Source organism: Anabrus simplex, chromosome 6, assembly GCF_040414725.1.
Source record: "Anabrus simplex isolate iqAnaSimp1 chromosome 6, ASM4041472v1, whole genome shotgun sequence".
Taxonomy (NCBI): Eukaryota; Metazoa; Arthropoda; class Insecta; order Orthoptera; family Tettigoniidae; genus Anabrus; species Anabrus simplex.
In genome coordinates this window covers 259,654,349-259,677,644 of record NC_090270.1, presented here as the reverse complement: position 1 = coordinate 259,677,644, position 23,296 = coordinate 259,654,349, and the positions used below count along the sequence as shown (strand labels likewise).

The 23,296-nt window shown below is 38.5% G+C and overlaps 1 protein-coding gene across 5 annotated transcripts in view; it reads right to left on the bottom strand.

Moving 5' to 3' along the window:
• The window catches only part of LOC136876417 (eukaryotic translation initiation factor 4 gamma 1), a 700,368-nt gene that overhangs the window by 182,169 nt on the left and 494,903 nt on the right, over nucleotides 1-23,296 (bottom strand). For all 5 annotated transcript variants that reach the window (XM_067150372.2, XM_067150376.2, XM_067150374.2 and 2 more), the window contains 2 exons: nucleotides 22,225-22,384; nucleotides 8,721-8,857 (listed from right to left, as the gene is read on the bottom strand). In XM_067150372.2, the coding sequence (XP_067006473.2) occupies nucleotides 8,721-8,857; nucleotides 22,225-22,384 (297 nt within the window). The remainder of the gene's footprint in view (nucleotides 1-8,720; nucleotides 8,858-22,224; nucleotides 22,385-23,296) is intronic.

Genomic DNA, 23,296 nt, shown 5'->3' with positions numbered 1-23,296 from the left:
CTAGATCTTGCAAACAAATTGTACGTTCCTGTTCGAGGTTCCTAGTTGCATTAATGTAGCCATTATTTGCAAGCAATAATTAATTAGAGATGTTAATATGCTGTAGTTTGGCTTCCCAAGTGGCGCGAAATAAACCGAGGCCTTTATACTTCCTTTCGGTGTATATCATGTGATCCGGAACGTCTGCTGGTAGTTGTAAGTACCGGGTGTATTAGTGAAACCCCTCTGATTGTCATGTAACACAACGTAGTTCCGAAGCTGTTTATCAAGAACTTTCTTGAAGACCCATCTAATAACTGAGCATATAGTAATTGGACGCCAGTTACTGGGATCATTTACATCACCTCCTTTAAGAACCGGAATTGTACGGGCTTTCTTGAAAGTCGATGGTACTAACCCTGTTGTTAGCATTCTAGTGGCGATTGCGATTATCTCTGAAATCGTGCTGTTTTTAATACCTCGGACGATTACGTGGTCAGGACCGCTTGCGGTGTCTATCTTGATTTTCTGTGTTGCCTGAATAATGTCTTCTTTAGATATGACCGAATTGTATAGGTCATTAGTCCCCACGAGTTCACTCTCAGTGCCTTTTTGAGGGTATTCCGGTCTTTTGTGGTTGTTCGGCCTAGAAAATATGTCCGAAAAGTATGTGTGCAGTACATCTTTTTTCAGGCTGCAAATTGGTTGTTCGTTTGTAAATACATTGCATATGGCTTTCGCCGCTGATTGTAATAGTAGAACTGAGTGGATTCATACATGTACTTCCTTATCTTTTCTCTTCCCCTTTTCGTTGATCTTTCAGGGTTTGATGAGGTCCTATATGAACATTGGGCAGAATTAAGTTGGCCTTTTCTTCTCAGTTCATAATATTTCTGGGCGGGGTGTTTCGGCCCGGGAAGAATATGTGGTACTGAAGCTAAGAATTGGACAAAGTCAATAACGGCCTCGAAGGGGTCGTCTGTTAGGTTTTCAGAAAACTTTGATTTCCATTTAATCAGTTCGCGATTGTACTCATCCATATTCGGAGCTGGAGTAGTAGCGGTATTGGTTGTGGTTTCATTGGACTGACGATCCTCTGGGGAATTTCGTAAAATGCTGATTTTACTCTGCTTCTTGACCAGGGTATCTCTGTGCACTGCAGGGTGAGCTCTGCTAATGTGTATGCTTACGCCCCTATCGGATCGATAATATTTTCCACAGTGCGTACATTGTACACCGTGTGATTGTTGTTCGTCGGAAAGATTATTAGCCATATTATGAACATGTATCTGTGACCATATAACTTACGATTGAAATATTCTTGTCGATGAGCTGTTATCCAGAAAAGAACATAAAACAAGCCACGTGATCTTGTAACATCACTGCCGTGTCGACTTGATTTTCTGAATGAGGCAACGGAATACTAGAATATACGACAATCATGACATGTATAAAAGTCAACCACACTACACTCATCAACTATCAAATATCTACACCCACGAAAGATTTAAAGACTATATACATAACGTCCATTATAATGGCACCGAGAAGTATAAATTCCATGACTTATGCAACGCTGGTGAGTGCATGTAGTGTGTCTGTCTTCATGGTTTCCATGGCAGGGATGGCAAATAAAAAGGCATGGCTGACACTTAGGGCAAATATAGTATACACGTAAACCGAGGGTCTCAAGTTTCTCTCTAAGTAGCGTTATCTATGGACTGTCAACGAAACAAGATGGCTGACAATCAGAGCACAAAAGGCACAACATATTTGTATCAAAAACCAACACTAAATGATCCCAGATCTACCAGATAACATCAACATACAATCAACACATCCCACATCATCACAAACACTACCTGGAAGCCAGAAATGAACTACAGTTCCCTTCCTCAAACAGAGATACGATGGACGAAATCAACCACGGCCATCTGATCATTATGTTTGGGCTACAAAAATGTAAGTATTCATGCATGAAACAGAATACTTACGTATGAAGGATGAGTTTTCCACCTAATCAATTCTTTATTTTACAAAGTGTTTGGGATTATTTACATTAAAAAACGGTACTGGTTTCGACCTGTAAATACATCATCAGTTGTTGAACCTGCTTAATAGTGATTGTAAATATTATCACCAGAGCACAATCATCCTTTTAATTTGCTGGAGTATGATAATCAACATCACGGAGAGAGCTTTTAATAATGTGTGGCTTCACAAACTTGGCCACCACAGTCTTCAATAGTTCCTCCAAAACTAACCTCAATAAGTGGATGTGCGGCATACTTGACTGAAATCCATAAAAATTGAGACAAAGGCAAAAAGATTTATATAAATTTGATGAAAGGAACACGAGTCCTTCATGTACAATGCATGGCTCTTAGTGTCATCAGTATTTTCATTTTTTTAAAGTCAACTCATAACTGGGTTTTCCTTTCAACCGAGGAGTGAGGTGAAATGTTATGACAATCCTTCAAATCTCTGCTTAGGAATTTTGTAAGTCTTCAAAGTTCCCATCTGGGAATCCTTACTCACAATTCCTCTCCTGAATAAAGTAACCAAAGAGTCCTACTGATGCAAAACCCAAACACCACCTTAATGATAACCATCAAGTAGGCACATGCTTCAGAATCTTCCTGATCTGTGTGTTGTGTAAAGTCAAATTCTCTGAATTTTTCTTTCCTCTTTGCACTCAATTCCAGATAATAAAATAAATCAATTATACTTTCATCTACATTTTCGGGCAAGCACGCCGCACCCTTCTCTGCAGCAAGATTAATTAGGTGACAAGAGCAGCCTAGGTCCTTTCACTTTATGGCAACCTTTTCCTCTTTCTGCGTACCTCGCTCTGCAGTGTGTATAGTTTAGCTGATGATGTGCGACTGGTGGCGGGAAGAGAAATATGGGCGGGGAGGAGGGCAGGCGCGTGCGGGGTAGGAGTGAAGGTGGCTGCGGGGAGGATGAGGGGGAGGGGAGGTTTCAGGCGGAGCTGAAGGGTGCGGGAGAAAGGGTAATTGTCACCGAAAAGTACCTTTCATTAAAGTTAGGATTGAGTTTTGGTTGGCTGCAATATTGTTTCTGAGAAAAGTGATAAATAAATCGAAAAGTATGATGGGTTTCTCTGAGATTCCTTTAAGATTGTAATTAGCGTTCAAGTGTTGGTCTAGGTGTATGTAATAATTTTCCATTATGTTTCGTAAAGGGTCCTTGTTTGCTAATTCGAGGATGTCTATCTCCTGTTCGATATTGGTAAAATTATGGTTATAATTTTGCATGTGTTGGCCGATAGCTGAAAACTTTATTTTATTGCATTAGTGTGCTCATTGTATCTAATACTGAAGTTTCTTCCGGTTCGCCCAATGTAGGATTTTTCACAGGTATTGCATTTGATCCTATAAACTACTGATTTTAAAAACCTGCTGGTCTTGTTGATGTGTGAAGTATTGTGTAAAACGTTCATGTTTTTATTGTTGGTTCTGAAAGCTATTTTAACGCCTTGTGTCTTGAAGATATTGGTTAACTTGTAAATATCATTGTTGATCGTAAAGGTGGAAAATGTTAAGAGGTTTAGTTATTTCCTTTTTGAGGGTAGTTTTAGGGTAATGATGTGTTTATTGATTATCCTTTCTATAAAATGATTGCTGAAGCCGTTGAATTTTGCCATTGCGCGGATTGTTTTAAAGTCGTTCTTTAGATCTTTCTCTGACATAGGTATGCTAAAGGCTCGATGAACTAGCTTATTGTATGTAGCTCGTTTGTGGGAATGGGGCTGCACTGAATCTTGGCAAATGGTGGAGGCTGTTTGAGTAGATTTTCTGAATATTTTATAACTGAAAGAATCTGAGTTTCTAGTGATAGTTAAATCTAGAAAGTTGATTTTTTGATTAGATTCGGATTCTAGTGTGAATTTGATATGAGGATCAATATTGTTGAGGCTTAAGTGGGTGGTGGAAGAGTTAATTGATTTCTCGTCCATGATTACGAAAACATCGTCAACATATCGGCCCAGAAGTGAATGTTTAAAAATTCATTGTCAATTTCGGTGTATTCGACGAGGTCTAGGTATATTTCTACCAAGATGCCCGAGGCCGGTGACCCCATTGCCAAACCATGTTGTTGATATATGACATTGTCGAAAGTGAAAAGTTATTGTATACGATTAGTTTTAATACTGCGATAAAGTCTTGTATCTCTAGTCTGCTTAAGTGGCCGTTTTTATTTACATTGTTTTAATTATCGGAATTAATTTTGATACTAGTATGCTTGGGTAAATATTTACAATATCGAAAGAGTGGATCGAGTAAGCAGGTTGCATATTGAACTTTAGTTTTTCTATTAGTTCTGATGTATTTTTAATAGACTTTTCAGATAAAAATTGATCATTTTTTCTTAAGAAACATTGGATAAATTGTGATATTTTGTATAAGGGGCTTGGTCTATAGTTGACAGTTGGGCGAATGGGAACTCCGGCTTTGTTTATTTTGGGGAGAGCTTTAGCAGTGGGGAGTCCTGGGTTCATGGAATTCATAACCCTTAATAATAAAGCAGGCATGAGGCAGTTTTTAAAAAGTAATTACGATCGGTGGAAAACAGCAAATAAGAATGTAAACAGACTCTGGGATGGGTTTAAAGAAAGTGTTGAAGACTGTGGAAACAGGTTTGTACCTTTAAAGGTGGTAAGGAATGGTAAAGACCCACCCTATTATAATTGAGAAATAAAGAGACTAAGGAGGTGCAGGTTAGAAAGAAATAAGAGTTGGAAATGGCTGTGGAAGTAAGGAAAAATTGAAGGAACTTACTAGGAAATTGAATCCAGCAAAGAAGTCAGCTAAGGATAACATGATGGGAACCATAACTGGCAGTCATACAAATTGTAATGAAAAATGGAAGGGTATGTATAGGTACCTCAAGGCAGAAACAGGTTCCAAGAATGACATTCCAGGAATAATTAATGAATAAGGAGTGTGTGTATGTGAAGATCTTCAAAAGGCAGAAGTATTCAGTCAACATTATGTAAAGATTCTTGGTTACAAGGACGATGTCCAGATAGAGGAGGTGACTAATACTATTCAAATTTACATATGATAATATTTACAATAAGATACAAACTTTGAAAACTAGAAAAGCAGCTGGAATTGATGAGTTTTCGGGGGATTTACTGAAGACAATGGGTTGGGATATAGTACCATATGCGAAGTACACATTTGATTATTGTTTGAAGGAGCTATACCAAATTAATGGAGAGTTGATATAGTAGCCCCTGTGTATAAAGGAAAGGATGATAGACATAAAGCTGAAAATTACAGGCCAGTAAGTTTGACATGCATTGTATGTAAGCTTTGGGAAGGCATTCTTTCTGATTATATTAGACAGGTTTGAGAAATTAACAACTGGTTCAATAGAAGGCAGTTCAGTTTTAGGAAAGGTTATTCCACTGAAGCTCAACTTGTAGGATTCCAGCAAGATATAGCAGATACCTTGGAATCAGGTCAAATGGACTGTATCGCGATTGACCTATCTAAAGCATTTGATAGGGTGGATCACGGGAGACTACTGGCAAAAATAAGTGCAATTGAATGCGTCAATGGGGTGAAACTTCCTTTTGGGGATCATCGTAAGTATCTGGGTGTTAATATAAGGAAGGATCTTCTCTTTTGCTAGTTGCATAACGTAGCACCGACACATATAGGTCTTACGGCGACAATAGGACAGGGAAGAGCTACGAGTGTGAAGGAAAAGCCCGCGGCCTTAATTGAGGTACAGCCTGGTGTGAAAATGGGAAACCGCGGAGAAACACTTTCAGGGCTGCTGACAGTGGGGTTCGAACCTACTATCTCCCGAATACTGGCCGCACTTAAGCGACTGCAGCTATCGAGCTCAGTGGAAGGATCTTCACTGGGGTAATCATATAAATAGGATTGTAAATAAAGGGTACAGATCTTTGCACATGGTTATCAGGGTGTTTAGGGGTTGTAGTAAGGATGTAAAGGAAAGGATATATAAGGCTCTGGAGTATAGTTCGAGCGTATGGGATCCTTACCAGGATTACTTCGTTCAAGAACTGGAAAAATCCAAAGAAAAGCAGCTCAATTTGTTCGGGGTGATATCCGACAGAAGAGTTGTATTACAAAAATGTTGCAAAGATGAGCTGCTCAACTAAGTAGTATGTTACATGTTACTAATCTGATATTTAGACCCGTATTGAAATTTGCTATAATTTGCATACAAATTATTTATGCAAATTATAAGGGTATGTTCCGAGCTGTCAGCGAAGAGATGGCGTGGAATGACATTAGTAGATGAACAAGTTTGAGTGACGTCTTTAAAATTAGGAAAGATCACAACATGAAGGTAATATTGGAATTCAAGAGGCCAATTTGGAGCAAATATTCATTTGTAGGATGGGGAGTTAGGGATTGGAATAACTTACCAAAGGAGATGTTCAATAAATTTCTAATGTCATTGAAATTGTTTAAGAAAAGGCTAGGAAAACAACAGGTAGGTAATCTGCCACCTGGGTCACTGCCCTAAATGCAAATCAGTATTGATTGATCTAGGTTACTCCAAAGAGAATGTTACTCGCTTGCAAAGAGAATGACTGTATTATAGAGCAAAGAAGACACACACGACAGGCCACTGTGCCCCACACTGCCATCATTATTAGAACTACTATCGACCAGCCATATATCAATAGAACGAAGAAATCTGAAGGAGTTTAAAATAATATGAATATTACTGTTACTGCTCTGAAAATCGGGAGATTGGTCCAGGCAATCGGGAGGAACTATGAAAAACCAAGTCTCCCGCTCAAATCGGGATATTTGGCACGTCTGCTTATATCCTTTGCACACTAGATCGTTGGGAATGTGAGCCTATGCAGACTTGATCCAGCTGCATATTTGTCCCACTTCAGGCCTCTGCACTTGTCCGGTGGGTGTTAATGCGTGATCACCATCAGACATCCATTCGGTGCACAACTGTTTTATTGCAGTTTTGAAAGGCCGGTTCACGCACACACCCAACGGCTGTAGAATAGAAGTCAGCCTTCCAGGAAGTATCCCAACATCAGTTTTTCCTTTCCTCATCATATCCTTTTAAGGCGTCAGTTTTATGGCCACGGTAACTGTCCACCACAAGCATGTTTTGTTTTTGTAACAAAGCTCCTGGGCGACATTGCCAAACACACCTCATCCAGCCCTCAACGCACTGTCCATCCAGCCGGACTCGTGTTCTACCAATAACACTGGACGGCAAGTTTCCTTTCGAAAGCGTTTTACTTTTCGGAACCACACATGGAGGGAGTTTGGTTCCATCCGCTAATACGCACAACATTATTGTGCATCATTGAGGTTCATTACCAGCTGTACAGATGGTTACACTTTTAGAACCCTTCGTATCCATTGTATTTTCCAACGGCAGATCAAAATAGACAGGCGTCTGCTCAGCATTCGCAACTTGTAACAGCAAATAAGAATTTTGATTCCTCAAATGAATAATGTGAAGGTGAAAGGCCGTTAATTTTTCTTGATACGACCCAGGGAGATGTTGTGAAATAGACGTACGTCTCCGAATGCAAAATCCCTTCGTAGGATAAAAGTTTCGGATCCATCCGCGGCTTGCAGTAAAACCCTGTGCTTTGAGTTCTTTTGAGATCTCTAGTGCTTTCAATTGAGACATTTCACAACAAACACCATATCCTAACTGACATTTTCCTATAACAAATTTGTGGAGTCGTTCTTCAATTTCCAAAAACACTACACTCCACCTATGGAACGCTCTGCGATCGCCATTACTTTTTAGAAGTATTTCTTCCGATAATCACAAATACAAGATTTATCAAAATCGCAATTTCTGCCAACGGCACGATTTATGTATATTTCACCTTTGCTCACGCACAGTAAATGACCGCAGACGCTCTTTTGAATCCATCGCTTACTATCGAGACTGCACCTTCACGGGACAGATAGGGAATTGAAATAATAACAGTAAGTTATTTTATTATTTCAATTGAATATGAACAATACGAATCAAAAATGATATTTACAAGTTGTAACAGATACGGAACTCAAATGCGAGCGAGGTAGACTTCCATAACGAACTGTCTCGACTCTCGCAAAGTATTGTATCCCACGAGATCAGCTATCCGGGCACACTTTTCAAACAAATTATGGTCGTGCATCCACAGCAGCAGCTTTCATATTTACCGCATATTCTTTGATTTACCAAATTTCATTAACTTACATTTCGGATTTACATGCCACTGGAACCAGTGATATTCGGGATTATATGGTATTCTCTTGTCCAGTTAGTCCCCTCCCGTTTAACTACAGGCTCCCCTGAGTGTTTCTATTTCCCTCCCTTAGGTTCCTGTCTAGCAGGCAGGACAACACTGAAAGCAGAGATGCTTTCCAAGAGGAAATGTAATTCATAATAATGACTGTAGAAACAAGATATGGAACATTAGGCCTACAATTAAAACTAAAATGTAAATAATTAGAAATCGTGTGCCTCAAAGAACAAGTTTTCCTGAGTTAAGACTCAGTCCTTCATTGGAAGTACAAGTAGTAGCACTTATCTGTTCATGCAAAATAAATCATGCTCTGCCAATACGCTGCCAAGAAAGTTTCTGGTTTCTCCACCGTCTGGAAGTTTATAAAATGTGTACAATTAAAATGTCTAACATAGAAAGTGAAATTATATATACAAATACTGTTTTAATGCAAATCTGATGCACTTACTCTGTTATCTTTGAGGACCACTTCAAGATCAGGAAGGATGTCTGGTTTCTTTTTCGACTGTGGATCATTCTTTAAACCAATTAGAAAATCACGCTCATATTTCTTCTTTCCTTTTGGATTGAGAGGGCTCCATTGATCTGGAACATAACACCACAGCAAACAAGAGATATTAAAATAGAAAATATTCAAATTAATCTTGCATTAAATTGCCAAAATGACTAAAGGTATATGTACAAATCTGACTTCACAGTTAAGGAAGAATAAAGATACATTTTGTTGACTATTACTTAACCCGCGAGTGGTCGCTATATGCGATTTTCACTCACATTAATTTTTATTGTGATATTACTTCACAATGAAAGGGAGGGGACTGTTCCCTCGTCTAGCTGAGTTTATACTTTCGTGAGTCGAGCGATTCACATTTGAAGGGTAAGCACCCCCCTCCCCTAGTCAGATCAAAGGTTCCTATGTGTCCATGCACGCTGCGTGAGAGATTCATCGTGCGACTAATGACGGGAAACGTACTCCTGTTGTACGCATTAGTATTTGTATTATGAGCCCTTCTTGTTTTTGAGAATGTTATTGTGTTCAGAAACCTTGTTTTGTACGTAAATATTACTAGATATAATGCATGTGTCAGATGTTATTTTTTACAACTTCAAGGCGGAAGTTATTTTCATGGACATTCAATGTTATTTTAAGAAGTAATTTGTGTCTTTAATAAACAGTTAATCATGTCCGGCTTCATGGTTAAATGGTTAGCGTGCTGGCCTTTGGTTACAGAAGTCTCGGGTTCGATTTCCGACGGGGAAGGGGTCAGGAATTTTAACCTTAATTGGTTAATTTCGCTGACACTGGGCCTGGATGTATGTGTCGTTTTCATCATTTCATCCTCATCATGACGCGCAGGTCGCCTACGGATGTCAAATCAAAAGACCTGCATCTGGCGTGTTGAACGTGTCCTCGGACACTCCCGGCGTTAAAAGCCATACGCCATCTCTCTCTCTCTCACAGCTAATCATTTCATTTTTATCCAAAATATAAAAGGTAGAACTTGCGTTTTATTTCAGTTGTATATTTCAGCCTTACGCCCCACAAAACTGTGAATTAAGTCATATTTATTTTAATGTGAAAGAAAGTACCACGCGCGACCACTCACGTTACATTTCGGCTAGCGACCATTCGCGGGTTTAACAACAAGCACTTTCGCAACCGAATACAGTAGAGACCAGCAAACTATACCTAACGTGCACCAAGTTGCCGAGTAGGTGAAGAAAGCCGATTTAAATTTGAAACACACAGTATACCGCAAGCAGACTTGCAGAGACGTCCAACCACCATCTTTAACAATACTGAGTGATAAAGAGGCTAGCTGACAGTGCAGGAAGAATTTGTCAACGACAGCACTCAAAGTATGGTAAGACACCTCAACATAGCCCTATGCACTAAATGGGTACAGCCACAAATGTGTCCAGCAAGTACTCCATCCCAGACTTCAAACAATCAGGGAGATGACGAATGGCAAAAATGAGATCTGCAACGAAATCTGAAAATCCAGAGAGATGGGCTGCATATTTGGAGAAGGATAGAGAAAGAAATGGGTTAAAAGTTACGAAAAAGAAAAGTGTGTAGAAGACAGTGTTCCTGAACCTGAGGAGATGGGAAGACTACAATGAGGGTATAGGAGTAGAGTGAAAAAGCAGAAGCAAATCCTTGAGCTCTGGGCTCATACTCAACACACTTTGAAAATCAGTTCATAAAGCTGAATATATTTTCAGTTAACTCTTCTTCCCAGTTTAAGAACAAGTATAAAACTTGCAATATGTGGCACTTGCCTTATGATCTCAATGTGGAAACTAGAGTAGAAGCAGCTGGCCATGGTAAAGGAGCGATAGATGCCATTGGTGGGCGGGTCGAACAAATGGCCTGGACAGCAGTAAAATCATGACTATGCACTGTTCCAAATGCTGAAGAATTCTTCAAAGTCGCTAAAGCTCAGTATAAGTCAATCAAGAAATACTTCAGTATCTTTGAAGAAACAATGGGAGTACGGCACCAGGAATGAGAAATACATCACATCAAGGAAACTGATTGATTATTATTAAAAATCACATTTAATGTTTTGATTTTCAATTTTAGCATTTTGTAGCATCTATAGTTCTCAGATCTAGCCTTTTATAGCAAATTTGTTAAAAACAGGCATAATTTGCAAAATTGCACAGAACAGTTCGGAATAAAATCACACTGTTTAATCACAAATTGCTCGTTATGCAGGTTTGAACACACTACGGAAAATAAGACAAACATCAGCGTAATATTGTAAGAAGTATTACCATACATGAATATGCATATTTACAAATTTACAAGCACAATTTCAAAGTGAAATTTACTATTCGGAACATATTCATCCATCACAGTACAACAGATCTACAAGGAAGAGTAATTTCAATGATGAAGTAAAACATGCCAATTGTTTGAATGGTATCCTCCTTCATTCGAGACCGCCTATCAATTACAATCATGCTGTACTTGCTAGAATACACCTCTACATCGACACTGTTTGTAGGGGCCCAAGTGCACTGCAGTGCTGCCGAGGCAAAGGAAGGAAACAAATTTAAGTGCCATCAACATTTGAAGAGTGTCAGTGTATTTGTCCATTCTAATGTTCTGCAGCATCTGTTGGTGATATGTCTCGCATCACTCTACAAAGATCAACAGTGATACTTTTAAAAAGACAACTTATGCTTCAAAGACAGAAGTGATACCCTTTCTCCCCACACTCCTTCCATGTAAATATATATAAACTTTATAATTTCCTATGATTTTCTGATAGAGAAGTGTCAATTATTCTTCGGACCACCACTGCTAAAATACCCTGTGGTTGTATGCATTGGTGCCGAATACAGTGTCTATAAATAAGTTAATATAAACCCTTTAAACTCCATTTATAAATGAACGTTGTGTTCTTATTGAACACTGTTTAATGAAATTTTAGTAACAGTTACGTTTAATGAAATTTTAGTAACAGTTACCAGCATTTCTGATAATAAAACGTCAATACTTTTTATGGACCACTGCTGCTGGACATTGTCAAATACTCTGTGGTCTTACCTATTAGTACAAGTAACTTACTTTCCCTTAAACTGCCCCATGTTAACGTTAAGTCATCCTTTGTAGGAAATAATCTACCAATTTGATGCTGTTATACTTCACAACTGGTAATTTACAGCCTACGGCTGATATATTGTTATCTATATCATCAATGAACTTTGTTTTTCTCTTGACTTTCCCACTGTACTATGACAATTATGTATCTAAGTATTTACAATTTAATTACAAAACAGGTACACGACTTATGCCTTAAGGTAGTACTATAACTGATGATGCCCTCAAACAAGGGCAAAACATGTATCATATGGAATTAATAATAGATTCCTAAATGTTTAAAATTTCTAATGTATAGAATAGGTGACATAATAAACTTTTTAGCATCCTACGTATAGCATCTTCAATATGGATCAATTATGATATTTATCACCTGCAACAACCGAGAATCATTTTTGAGGAGCAACTAGGAGATCAATTTGGCTTCAGAGCTGATAGGTCAACAATGGACCTAATTTTCAGCATCCGAATGTTGATACAAAAACAGTGGAAGAAAGGCAAGGATCTCTTCATGGTTTTCCTGGATGTCGAGAAAGCATATGACAGTGTGACAAGAGAAAAGATCTAGGATAGTCTGTTGTGTTGTTTGAGTCATCAGCCCATAGACTGGTTCGATGCAACGCTCCATGCCACCCTATCCTGTGCTAACCTTTTCATTTCTATGTAACTATTGCATCCTACATCTGCTCTAATCTGCTTGTCATATTCATACCTTGGCCAACCCCTACCGTTCTTACCACCTACACAGGCCTTAGAATATTTTGTAACGCAGCGAGGGTTGGTACTTCTGAATTGCGAATTGGCGGTTAATTCGAAATCACGTAATTCGAAGTCCTATTTTTTAGTCCCAACGACTTCGAATTAACGAGGTTTTACTGTAGATTCAACCTATTCAATACAAAAGAATAAGAAATGTGAATTACATTCCCATTTAATAATAAGTAGAAATGGTACCAGTTTCGACATTAATCCAGATCGTCAACCGATTAAAAAATGAAAAACAACTCCTGCACGATTATGGATCTTCGTGTTTCATGGATGTGACTTTGTGCCTGACAGTGTTTAAAAACTGGCTCATTTAACCGTTCTCCGCCATTCGTAAACATTGTCGGACTTTGCCTAGCGCTGCCTGTGCCATGCTGCCGCTCAGAGAATTGCGCTGTTTTCTTTTGAGTGACTTGCATTTTACTTCTGAGTTTTACAGTGTCTACCCCCGTTCATTTATATCGCCTCTTTTACAGATCCGGAGTGTACTTCCTTTTCCTATGGATTGTTTTTCATGTTTTAATCGGCTGACGATGACCTGGAGTAGGGTCGAAACTGGTACCATTTCCACTTATTAAATGGGAGCGTAATTCACTACATCTCTTATTCTTTTGTATTGAATAGGCTGAATCTATTTATCAATTATTTCAATTTTAACTGTAGTAGCACAGCTCACGCAAAGTTCGGCACTGTGTCTCAAAATGTTTACGAGAAGAGGAGAACAGTTAAGTGAGCCAGCTGGCATACACTATCAGGCGCGAAATCGCAACACAACACTATTCAGGATGGAACCAGAAAGAATGGCCAAACCACCTAAGGAGAGAGGTGAAAGAAAAAGTGCGGGAAGGCCCAGAACACGTTGGATAGACATACCACATTTACTGGCGTATTAGACCATCTTCCCCCTCCCCCGCTTTTACAGCCAAAAATAGTCAAGGAGGGTCCAATATGCGGTAACCTCAAAGTTTTGTGCAGTTAACACATGACCTCTAGGCTATAAGGAGCTATAAATTGGACGTGTACACATTCTGTACTATTATTTACCAAAATTTGAACATATTTAAGTTATACTGGCTATTTTCGTTAGAAGGCAGTATCTCAAAACGTAAAAAGACAATAAAGGGTGAACACGACTTTTAGGCCTACGGTACATACAAAAGTCCGTTTTAGTAACTCACATCATATCATTCGTTACAATTCATTAATTCCTCTGGTGAGGCTGAGGTCAGGAAGGGCATATGGCCGTCAAAACTCGACACGAAGATTCGTCTCACTTCATACTCGAACCCGTAGAAAAAGGGGATAAGGGTATCGTGTTATCATATAATTAAATACTGATACAAAGGAACTTAATGGCCAGTCATTTGTCTGTCAGTTCAGCAGTAGGCCTACCACAGTAAACTTTATCACTGCTTTCATTTGAATATTATAGTCTTGCGCCGTCAAGTTCTTTGCCCTGCTACCGGCAATTCAGGGGTTGTCATTTTCACTGCCATCTCGTCAGTCATGCTTTATTCCTTTTGAGCCATGGACTGCAATCGAGATTATACGAGATCCCGTCTTTTTCAACAGTTTTCAACTACAGAGTCTAAACAGTGTGAATCTATTCCCAAATGGTTTCTGGAGATGGTCTCTGATATTCCCAATTGGTGTATACGTAGCAGAAGCCAGTCCTTCCGAATGTAATACATAGTAACTGGAAATAGTCTTTTGGCAACTGCGGCTGTTGAAACACAGACCCTTATTTCACGCTTGTTCTCTACATGTATTACCAGGATTTTGTAAACAGCTGTCCATAAGATAAGACAGACCACATTGTTTAGGTTAGGTATATTATCGCCCTGATAGTGCCAAAAGTTCCTCGACGGAAAGAATAAAAATAAATAACAGGAAAATATACCGCACTTATGGATATCTACAGCTGTGGCGGTAATGCGTTTTATTACCAGAATGTTTAATTTCGTACATGGGTTGTCTCTTTTTATTAACACATACCGGTACCCTGTTATGTTTGGGATCACCAAAAATCGTTTAAAGAAGGCCTGCGTGGGGACATAAAATTATTATTTGTTAGGTATGATGGCGTGTAAAACAATACTCTTAATAGGATAGCTTGTATCACATTTTAAACTTACTTCTCTCCAAATATAGGTATACCTATATTGACCCAAGTTACGAGATATTAAACACTTTGTAAATGGTCTCGCCTGGTGTATAAATAGCAACAACCGCGAATATTTCACAACTAACGTAAACGCTTTTCCTGATACCGAGTTGGTCCAGCTCTTTTTAGACACCCTCCAGTGGAAAGGAGTTACATGTACCCGGTACCGCATTTACCGCATTCAACCTTCCGACCATTCGTAAATATCTGGCAGTTCAGTATCGGGAATCGAAGTCAGACTCTCGAGAAAAGCAACTAATTGTGCTAACCATTACGCTGGCGAATTATTAACTACAAAACACAGACACATAGCATGCTTGCAATGCGCGCGTCGGACACAAAGCTAGGCCTATTCACCTACAATAATTGTGAGACGTCACCAGAGCTGCAGTAGACCTACGCTATGGAGAAGGACACTTCTTAACTGCGAAGCACAGATGTAGGTACCGCATGGATTCGCGCGTTTTCATTGCATAGGTCATACGGACGAAACATTTCACATATTTGTGCAATGTCATCAGAGCTGCAATAAGACTTGTACCTGCTTTGAAATGGAATCATTGTTCTTCTCTGATAAATTATGTTGGGGGTCTTATATGCGAGATCAATTTTTTTCATTTTCATCTCGAAAAGCCAGGGGGGGGGGGGGTTCCTAATACACGAGTAAATACGGTAGTTAAGATGGACATCAAAGACATGGGATCAACAATAGCAGACATCATAGAGAAGACGTACATGAATACAAGGGAATGGTGGAGGCTCATTAACAGTACCCGGGGAACTGGAACTGTGAAATGATGAATTCTTTCCAGCAACACACTCCAATATCTTTTCATCTGTCATTCATTAATCATTGCCCCAAGACTGCGACAAGCTTTGGCAGCCGACACAATTCCTATCCTCCCACTAGATGAGGGCTTCATTCATTCCATTCCTGACCTGGCCAAATGACTGGACAAAGGCTGCGGATTTCAAAAAAATGTCAACGGTATACATACGTGCAGAAGGCCTAATTTACATATGCTGTTACACAATGCACTTACGAACATAAAATTAAGCACCAACACAGCACACAAGCTACTGTTGCGCAATCCAAAGAAACACACGTCCACATCAAAGACTGGCTCGAGACTGATGCTCCCTGCAGCTGTAGGCCAACATGCTAGAGCCATATAATTAAGTCCTCTATCAAATTCTCACCCAGGCCAGTAATATTGAGTGATTGAGTGATTTAAATGTGCTATCCAGATTTCCTTAACATGCATTTGATAGGACATGCATTAGGATTTTGGAATAATGACGTAATTACCAGGGAAATGCGGTAGAGAGGGACGTGTTAAGCAGTTTCGACTGTAACGAGCAACCAGGAAATGGCACAAAATAAAGGGGGGAATCTTTCAGTGTGGAGATCATTAAGCAAGGAATATGGCCATACTGGACTGATAGCAGTATACCTAGGGGTGTTTTTTTTTTTTAAGTAAAGACAAGGCCTCCTAATTCTTTCTTATGTCGTTTGAAGGCCCTTGATTCAATATTTCAGAACAATGAATGTTCAATGTCCAATTTTTACTTTTCAGCTCCAGCCGATTCAATCATAGTACTCAGGTCAAGGAAGTATTAAAACATTTTAAAGGCACGTATTAATGTTTAGTAACAATTTAATTGCCTAAGCAGTATTAAAACCTCAGCAACGAGGAATTCCATTGTGTATCAACATAGGAGTTCAGTAGCTGTTTCTTCATCACAGGTTGACAATACTGCTAGCACAAAGAAGCATACAGTTTTAAAAGCAATCATCATGACAATACTCTAACAATATTACACCAACAAATATGTTTCATTTCATTTTCAATAGAGTAATCTCCAAGGCAGTTAAAAAATGGCAGATCTAATAGATTTTTTTAGTTAAGAATGAAACTATAGTTAAATGTAACATTACAGACATAGCAGACTGGAAAGTTATTACAAATCAAATAGATGCAGAAAACAGGATTCCTGCAAGCTAAAATACTACAGTGGAAAATAAATAATAAAAGCAGTTCTCGGCAGCTGGTATTGTGAAAATGCTTGACGCTTATTTAAAGCAGCGTAACATTTAAGCCATCGGCCCGTTGTGAAAATGAAGGCCAGGTGTGCGAAGAGGGACGACAGAACGCTATAATGAATATGCAACGCAAGTAAAACAATAGCCACGGTGAATTGTTGAGACACGTGACTACTGTGCTCCACTACTATCACTACTGCTTTGAGAAGAAGGAGTAACTTTTATTTATACCACACAAAGTTATTGTGGCAGTCCACTATGAAAAGCTATATGTTCTTACCTGGAAGCTTACACTAAAAGACAGTCAAGAAACTTCCACAGGACAATACAATAAGCAAAGCTGAAGGTGTAGGTCAAACAGTAAATCACATGTCACTTTATGAATCTGTTGAGAGTCTGTGACAATTCATTTGAGAGTTCATAGGGAAAGAGAAAAAAAATTCTGATTAAGTGTGACCAGTTGCTACTGCTCGGGTAACAACACTGTACATCATCATTTGCGGATTTAAAAAGGAACTAGAAAAATGAACTCCTAGAATGTCCAAAAAACTGTGTTACGGAACTTTCTACTGATGCATTCTGCCAATGCGTTCATTTTCAATAGCCTCACTTACTGATAACTATAAGAACATAACTTTGCATGTAAGAAGTTAAACCTTCATAACCACCAAAGTGATGATTGTGGAAAAAAATCTTGTACTCTGTGCGCCAACTAAATTCCTAATTCCCAATTGGGAAGTTCAGTGGAGGCATTCCATTTATGTTTTGTAGCCGTTAGTAAGTTTGTAATTGTATTTTAAATAATACTAACGTACGCCCGTGCAATCGTATTTTAATTTATATTTTGAGTACGATGAATACTCCGAGGTAGAGGGAGGCACAGGACTCTTCCACCTCGTAAAAAAAAATACCGCCGGTCAATAAGGTGTGCAGAGATAAAGTATAGGACAAAGGGCATGTTGAAGGATTTGTCAGGCTATAGGTACCACCCCCCGTTAAGGAATAATAATGTAATTGATTTTACGTTCTACAGCCCTTTCAAACACCACCTGACTGAGCCAGGGTTAGAATCTCAAGGCCAGCCGTCTACTGACAGACTTATCAGGCTGGTCCCTGTTGAAAATAATGTAACATGGGGCCAAGTCAGTCACAGTCGCAGCAAAATTTGTCCCATTTGTGACCACTCCCATTACAGTGGAAAACAAGAATATAAAAAAAGACCAGTTCTTGTCCCATTTGCGATCACTATTATTATCAGCAGCCTGTCAGGGTTTTCCAACTTCAATGCAGCAAGGGGACTGCTAATTAAAGCGTACTCCACACAACTGTGTGGTAAGGATTCTCCCAACCCGTACCCTCTCGAGTTTTGAGGTAATATTAATTTAATATTTAATATTCTAAACCATAAATTGACAATATTTTCATACTAAAGATATTACTGAAAGCCCCTGTTCATGTTGTTGCACTGAGAGCGAGCTTGTGGGACTTACCTTTGCCACCACAGCCTATTCCAATGAGACGGGGTAATTGTCTAAATGCTGCAACCTTTAACTGCAATAATTTCGAAGCAGTTAAATCTGTAAGAAATCTTTAATCTCGCTATAGGTTAAACAGAAAACGCAATGATTTTTTTAAATTTACCATAAATGAACTTAATGCCACTGATTAGGCGTAATATCACGTAAATGAATTATTTCTTCTGTTTCAAGTCTTAAGACAGCTTTCCAGTAAATGACACTGCTTGCATTAAATATGCGCGAATGGAATTCGGCAAAAAGAATGTGCAGCAAGACTTAACGTATATAAAATCAAACTTTGGCAAATTGCCTGCATCGTTAATGAAGATGGATGCTACAGGTCTGCCCCTTGTTGAATCATTAGCTGTTATTGAAAACATTCAAACGTGTCTGCAATCATCGCATGGAGAAGTAGCTGCGGAAGCTACAGGTAAGCTGAACAAAGTCATCCGGTCAAATCCTGATTTGGAATTCAGACTTATAAAAGATATACTTTGTGGTGAAAATGCAAAAGATGTAAAATTTGACCTCACTTTGTCCCATAGGTCTTCACTTAAGTATGCACCTGTCACTTCTTGGGAGCGTAGAAAGATAATTTTCTGTGTAAGTAACATTGTAAGAAAACTAATTTCTCCAAATTGTCTTCACTTAAGCTCATCCATTTTGTCTGTCAGTACACTGCTAAAATACCCTGTGGTTGTACGCATTGGTGCTGACTACAGTGTCGGTAAACAAGTTAATGTAACCCCTTTAAACTCCATTTATTAATGAATGTTGTTTACTCAATGAACACTGTTTAATGAAATTTTAGTAACAGTTACCAGCATTTCTGATAATATAACGTCAATACTTTATATGGACAACTGCTGCTGGACATTGTCAAATACTCTGTGGTCTTACCTATTAGTACAAGTAACTTACTTTCCCTTAAACTGCCCCATGTTAACGTTAAGTCATCCTTTGTAGGAAATAATCTACCAATTTGATGCTGTTATCCTTCACAACCGATAATTTACAGCCAACAGCTGATATATTGTTATCTATATCACCAATGAACTATGTTTTTCTCTTGACTTTCCCACCGTACTATGACAATTATGTATCTTAGTATTTACAATTTAATTACAAAACAGGTACCTGATTTATGCATTAAGGTAGTACTATAACTGATGATGCCCTCAAACAAGGGCAAAACATGTATGAGTGTCATAGCAAAACTTGCCTTTTCCAATGCACCTGTCATTCCTAAACTGGTCTAATCCACCTGGCCAATCACAGCACAGCTGGGAGGTCACGTGAATACCCGGCCAGCAGCCAGTTAGTTGTTGTTCTTTACTGTTTATGTTGCATTTGAGTAAAGGTATACTGTTGCTGTATTTGATAAAAAGTTTTAGAATGAATACTAGTATAACTCCGGCAGAAAAGGGGAAAGGTAGAAAGAGGACCGCAGACCCCGTAAACTGGAAGAGAACAATTGCAAAACGCCAAAAGTAACACACTGTTGTTTACTTCAGTACTAGGCGTAAGTTCCTAACTAAACATTACAGTTAAAAGAACAGTTAAAAGCTGCAAAGGATCCTGGTTCTAAATCAGTGGCAATGATTGGTTTACGTGTCATAAAATACGTGCAAAGGTGTTCTTCTCTAAGCTTCAGTACAGTGCAGAAGGAATGCAAATATTTAGTTTTGACTGTCAGAAGGAATGCAAATATTTAGTTTTGAGTGTCAGAAGAACTTAGTAGTTCCCGAAGTACCAGACCAATGTGCCTACTATTGTAGGCAACTCTACACCTACAATTTTACCATAGTCAAAGGTTCATCCAAAGAAAAGTTGACTAAAGACAGAGTACACATTTACACTTGGAATGAAAATGAGTAAAGCAAGTCATCCAATGAAATAGCTTCTGCAGTCCATGATTGCTTAGTGAAAACTGACCTGTTTGATACCCCTGTGATCAGGCTCTGTGCTGATGATTGCGGTGGCCATAATCGCAATTCTATAATGCTACCTATGTATGCTCATTATTTACTGAATAGTGCTCCACAGAATGTGAAGAAAATAGAACTTGTTTTTCCAGTTTTTCCTGCCATCAGACAGGATTTTTGGTTTAATTCAAAAGTCACTCAGAAAAATGTCAGTTATCTATGAACGTGATACATATACTGAGATCTTCAACAAACATGGAACAGTAACAAAACTAGCTGAAGATTGCCAAGTGTCAGACTGGAAAAAACCGCCACAGCAGTTATGAAAAAACCAGGACAGTGGCATTTCCTGTTTTTCTTGTGCAAACGGTTCATACTTTCACGAAAAACATCAATCAATGATGTTCTAATCACAGGTGAAGTATCGTACAATTCTGGCATGAACGTACCAAGGTCAGTTATGAAGAAAGGTAAAACATTAAAAGACGTAGTTGTTAATCAGGTTCCACGAGGTGTTATGGTTAAGCCAGCCAAGATCAATGACGTCAAAAAACTACTTATCAGTCACTTTGGTGATCAGTGGTTTGACAATCCATCAACGAACTATCTGAAGAATATTCTCAGTACGTATTATGAAGCTGTTGTTGGTGCCAATGAGGACGAGAATTAAGAATCTTACTGTAGCCAGGAAGAAGAAGAAGGTGTAGACGTAATTGTTAAAATAAAATCACCAAGGACTAATGAAACACTGCTTCATGTATTTTTTAAAAATTCATTGACCTTTTATGTATTAATAAATAAATGTTTAAACGTAATTTTCAAAAGTGTTAATTATTTGGGTCCACCTTGTTCAATGTAAACAGATATTCAAAGTAATTTTCGGTTGCAGCAAAACTGATCTTATCCCATCTGTGTTGGAGCAAAACTTGCCTTATCCCATCAGTCATGCCAAAACTCACCTTCTCCATTTTTTAAACGTAAATAACACAGTCTCTACAATACATGGTTTATTTACCCAATATTTAATGACCTTGGATGATTTCTTTATAATTTTAGAATTGTTTTCATCAAAAAACACTAGGCATTATGTTAGCAATTCGTTTTTTGTGTTTCCTGAAAAATTTGTTAGTGTGGAGAAGGCGAGTTTTGGCATGGGATGCCTCATCTTCATTATGGATCGATAATGATATTTATCACCTGCAACGACCATTACTTTGTCCCATAGGTCTTCACTTATGTAAGCACCTGTCACTTACTTGGGAGCGTAGAAAGATAATTTTCTGTGTACTGGCAGACAAAATGGATGAGCTTAAGTGAAGACAATTTGGAGAAATTAGTTGTCTTACAATGTTTCAAAAGAAACCATGTCAACTGAATTTTGATAAAGCATATTTTCCACTCTACTGTACATGTTTTGCTATATGATAGTGATTGGATGCATGCATATTTTGAGATTTGATAGTGCATGGAAATTTGAGCTCTACTTATCACCATGTTCCCAGCGATATGTTAACTGGATCATTTATGTTTATGTACTGTACTGCCCTCTGACACAATTTCCTCAAGAATTCAAGTGAATGCAATAATTATCAGCATGCCACCTCAGTCAAAATGGCATTCAGATGAATACAATCATCTAACCTTAATAATAGAAAATGCACAAGAAAGTGCAGAACTAGGAATATCTTCCTGTGAAATATGCTACGGAATATGAATAGCCAAATAATTATGTCTAGATTATTGCCACTTCTGGTTTCTTATATCCCTGTAGTATGTACAATATGCCTGTTAGCGCACTGAATGTTTCTGCACAGCTAAAGAGATTGACAGCAACATAAAAATGAACAATGAACATTTATGGTCTAATATTGTCAGAGCATTTGCATGAACTTCCAATGGACAGAAAAATCAGTCATTCTATTACCTTCCTTGTAATTATGCTTCAGAATAATTGCTGGAGTTTTGGGAGGTGGATTTTCAATAATAGGGGCCTCATCCTCAAGAGCAGCAGCCGATACTTTTGCATTCTCTTCATTGCGAGCTGCAATTAGCTTCTCCTCCTCATCAGCATCTGCTGCTTCATTCTAAAAGGAAAAAACATTTTAAGAAAACAAAACACACAAAAACATGTTAAGACAAGGTAGCAAGTGCTAGTAGCCTCAGAAAAAAGCAGCAATCATGACTGTAGCTCAGAAACTCCAGTCTGGCAAGACAATGCAATATCATCATAAACTACCACAACCACAATTTAGCAATATGAGAAGGATCAGAGAGTAAACACAAGTCATAATTAACATCCTATCAGCTAGGGTTGAAAAACAATGTCTATTACCTATACTGTCAAAACAAGAATCTGGTAGATAATTATATTCTTAGTTATTACTATAACACTATGGAGAAAGGAAATGTTGCAATGATGGAACAGTGAGGTCAAATGGAAGGGAAAGGCAGTGAAGAAGGGTCAAAGATATCGGAGTGGAAGAGATAAGGAAAAGAATGGAGTAGAATTTGATTGTTAACAAAACCATGTATGAAAATTAGTGTAAGGTAGACTATGTTTGTAACAGTAATCAGTACAACTGAGGATGGAGGGAGAAGTGAAAAAGTTCAACCAAGTTTATGCACCCCAAATTGACAATAAGGAAAAGAGCAATTCCTGGAGACACTAGAAGTAAAATGGTGACCGAAGTCATTCTGTTGCAGTCCCACATGGCTGTGTATAACCTCCAATTCACTGTCGAAATGTGTGACCAGAAAAGTAATGTTTAATAATCCACTGGTCTGAAAGAAATCCCTTCCAATTTGTTGTAGAAAGAATCAACTGTTTTCTGTATAGCAATTTTACACCTTGAATTATCCCTTTGTCTAATGGTTGCAATTCAATAGTTAAGCTGGGATGCATAAATGTTGAATAACAAATACAGTGGAACCTCGTTGGTACATTCCTCATTAACACGTTTTCCCGCTTAGCATGTCGTAAATTTGGAGCCCCGACT